Source organism: Cyprinodon variegatus, unplaced genomic scaffold, assembly GCF_000732505.1.
Source record: "Cyprinodon variegatus isolate N-32 unplaced genomic scaffold, C_variegatus-1.0 Scaffold817, whole genome shotgun sequence".
NCBI classification, from domain to species: domain Eukaryota; kingdom Metazoa; phylum Chordata; class Actinopteri; order Cyprinodontiformes; family Cyprinodontidae; genus Cyprinodon; species Cyprinodon variegatus.
This window is the reverse complement of record NW_015151270.1, coordinates 1-3,840: the sequence shown is the minus strand read 5'-3', so window position 1 is coordinate 3,840 and position 3,840 is coordinate 1. Positions and strand designations below refer to the sequence as shown.

At 34.7% G+C, this 3,840-nt stretch overlaps 1 protein-coding gene across 1 annotated transcript; it reads right to left on the bottom strand.

Annotated features, from left to right (window-relative positions):
• Positions 1-2,195: 2,195 nt before the first annotated feature.
• On the bottom strand, positions 2,196-3,765 carry LOC107098860 (the record flags this gene model as incomplete). Its single annotated transcript, XM_015396722.1, has 1 exon — positions 2,196-3,765. A coding segment is annotated over one exon (1,570 nt), but the record flags the coding sequence as incomplete, so codon positions are not given.
• Positions 3,766-3,840: the final 75 nt, after the last annotated feature.

Sequence of the window (3,840 nt, the reverse complement as noted above, 5' to 3'; positions counted from 1 at the left end):
CGCTCTGATGGGTTCATAGTCACCTGAGGCCTGAACCATGAAGCAAACTCAATTCTCTTGCATCTTATAGTTGTAAATTATATCTGTGAAGTTTATTTTTATAGATTTCATAGTGAATCTGGAGTCCATTCTTTCACCACTTTCCTTCAGCTTTTTGGTATTCCCCCTTTTTATTTTCTCACTGCTGGAGCATTTCTTCATGGAGATTTTATCTTCCTAAAGAAATATAATTAATTGTTTCTATCAGCATTTATAGAATTTCCACTGGTTTATGCATTTTATTTCACCTTTTACTGGAACAGACGTAACATTAGCCAAGACTTTATATATTCTGCCTTGCAATGAATAATAAATAGTTTGAATGAACAGTTATTCTGTAGCAACAACCGACCCTTGATCTCTGCTCTGCTGCAAACATCAAATAACCATCTAGGCTTTGTGAGAAAAAAATCAACCTTTGGTAAAAACAAAAGCATCTCTGTAAAAATTAGAAGATTCTATCATTAATTATACTATTATTATATTATACTATTACGTAATTAAAAGTAAACCAGTCCCACATTTCACTATAAATAAAATAATCTATCAATCAGATGTATTTCTCAGCACTATTGATTATTAAGTATCAGTGATCTAAACACATTATTCACAGAACAGAAAATCACAATGAGTCATTAACTAGATCAAAGTTTACATTTATTTTTAATCATATTGTTAAACGCATTAATTAATCAGATAAGTACTGATACACCAAAAACAGATTACTTTAAAAACCCACAATAAATGATGCAAAATCCACTTCAACTGATAAAAATAAAATAGTTTAAAACAATCATTTAAGCAAACATTTTGCAATAAGATCAAAGTTCAAACAGCCATTAATTTTCTCAGATCTTTGATCATTATTTCTTATATTTTTACTTTCAAGTTACTATAAAGCAGAAAAAAGTTGATAAATCATTTGATTAATGTCTTAAAATTCAAGATAACATATTTTTTATGCTAAGCAAGTTTTCTCTATTCTCTTCCTATCTCCTTTCAGAAGAGATGAACCAGCTCCCCCTGCAACCCTGATGGAAGGAGCAGGTCTAGGAGGATGAATAGATGAATGAATGAATGAATGAATGAATGAATGAATGAATGAATGAATGAATGGGTTAATGTACAAACAAACTAATAAAACACCACAACCAAAGAAAAGAGAAGAAAACAACTTTAAAAAGTTTCCAAAGTTCCATAAAGGCCAATATCAGTTCAGGTTTAAACTGAGTCAGAGGAGTTCAAATAGATGATGGTGTCCCACCCCCTAGTGGCCACCTGGAGGTACTGAAGACTTTATAAACATTACTACATGTTGGATTTGTGTTCATCTTTAAACACTAAATAACATAAATCCAACATCTTGAACCAATTGTATAAATGGAACAAAAAAAAAAAAACAAAAAAAAAAAGCACACGTTCAGTGAGAACAGCAGCTGCTTTGGTCCCAGTCTGATCTTTGATGCCCTTGGGGAGTTTTATGATTCATAGTTTAAGTAAAAATAAGAAGCTAAATCCTGTCTGCACTGACTAGATGGCAATAAGAGGGTTCAAAGTAATGAATTTATAGTATATGGACTAAAACTAGCACCTGAAATCAATAAACTGGTGCAGGACTTGTATGTAACATCATTAAATGTTTGTATTTCTAATCCTGAGTAAAAACTATTTAGTTCTATTGAACACCGACCATCTAAGGTAAACCTTATATCAGTTGCTAATGATTTTTTCTAATAATATAAACACTGAAATCTCTTAATAGGTTGAGCCTTATTGAATATTTACACTTTAAATGATTAAAAGAGAAGAATAAAACAACTAATAAACATAGAAATAGTTGCAGGAGCAATTTTCTATTCTTTTTTTTTTAAAGCTAAATGTAAAAGATAAATTCCTTTCTTGGGGCTTATAGTTTTATGAAGCTTAGTAAAAATATTTTGAGCATAAGAGCTTTAAAGTTCAAACATTTACAGAACAAAATGTAAGCTTTCTTATAACTTCTTAAGATCTTTCTGAAACCCTGATTCATATTCTGCTGCGCTGAGCTCTTATCTAACCTTCAACACGTTCCCACCTGATGCAGAATAATTACTGTAGATATATATAGATAATATATGATTATTTATGGATCAATTGATGGATCTTTATACCAAATCTTATTCTGAATATGTGTTTTTTGCATATCTTAGTGCTGCACTGGTTCCTTCGCTCACTCTGCTTTTCATCTCCTCCAGTTTCTTGACTTTCCCCAGGTCTCCTTTTTCCTTCATCTTTTCCATCAGGAAGTCTAAATGGACCAAAGTTGACACTGATTCAACTTTCAGGGCGATCTTCTCCAGTTTCATAACATGCTCGTAGGCCTTATCCAGCAGCAACGACCACTCTATTTCCAGATTTCTGTTTTCCTGTTTAAGGTTTTCCAGAAGGCTCGACTTTTCCTCACATTCTTCTTTATTCTTTTCATATTTCTCCTTCAAATCCTCCAGGGTCTTCTGAACTTTCCTGGTCTTTATCACATATCTCCATTTTTCTTTCACATGATCTGCTGCAGGACACTTGTTGGTACAAACTGTGCAGCGCCCCCTCTTCATGACCTTGCAGTGTCCTGGGTACCAGGCCATTGTGCATCCAGGATGGTGACAGTTCTCCTCACAGACAGAACAGGTGACGGCTCCTTCATAGAAAAATAACCACCACATTCCACCATGGATTGGTTCTTTTTCTTTGTAGGCCTCATCAACTTCTATAGTAAATTTCTGGTTCTCCTTCATCTCTTCTTCACGTTTATTATATTCTGCTTTGATTGGTTTGAGTTCATTCTGCTTCAGTTCATTCTCATTAATTCTCTCCTGCAGGTTCTGGATGCAGGCCGTCAGTCTGATCCGTTCATTCAGAACCTCAGCAGTTATTTTCAGAGGCTGAGGTTTGGTTGATCCAAGAAAAGTCATGAAGTTTTCAAGTCCTTTCATTGACATTTGATTTGCAAGTTCCAGAAATTCTCTGTCGTTTCTTCTGTCTTCATGCTGACAGTTATTAAACAGAAAGTGAATAATCTCATTGTTGGAAGATTTAACATTTGCTGCTTCAAGAGCCTGAAGAGCATTTCTGGGTTTTCTTCCATCAGAGTGAGTGATGAGAGCTATTATGTTTTTCTCCAGGTCTTTTCCAAACAGAGACGTCACTGAATTTAAGACGTACATCAGTCGGTCACTCATTCTGTTATCAGTGGCCTTCATCACCAGACCCACTGCATTGATCTCATGAACTCCATCCTTTGACTGAAATAGCTGTGATAATTTTTTATAGAGTTCTTCCTCATATTTGATCCCTCTGGTGCTTCCAAATCCAGGAGTATCGATGATGGTCAGAGAGAACGGCAGAGTTTGACCTTCAAAACCAGAAATCTGATAAACGATCACATCTGATGTCTGACTTTCTGTTGGACATCTACTCTCCTCTTCTTCAACAATCACATTCCATTCTTCATCCTCAAACTTCATTTCTATTGCATAGTTAACCAGAGCGTTAACCAGGGTAGATTTTCCAGCTCCTGTTTCACCAACAAGTAAAATGGTTTGATTGGTTTGGTTCTCATTTTTGTCTCCTAAAGTCACTCTGGACCAACTATCAAGCTTTTCTTTTTTTGTTTTCAACTGAAAGACTTTAGGAGATCCTGAAGAGATCAAAGTCTTGGTGATGGTTCCTTTGAAAGTCAGATCATCTGTCCTGTAAAAAAGGAGTAACTGCTTAAATCATTTCAATATTTCTTGCTAGATTTTATTCTTATAGTGTATTCACATA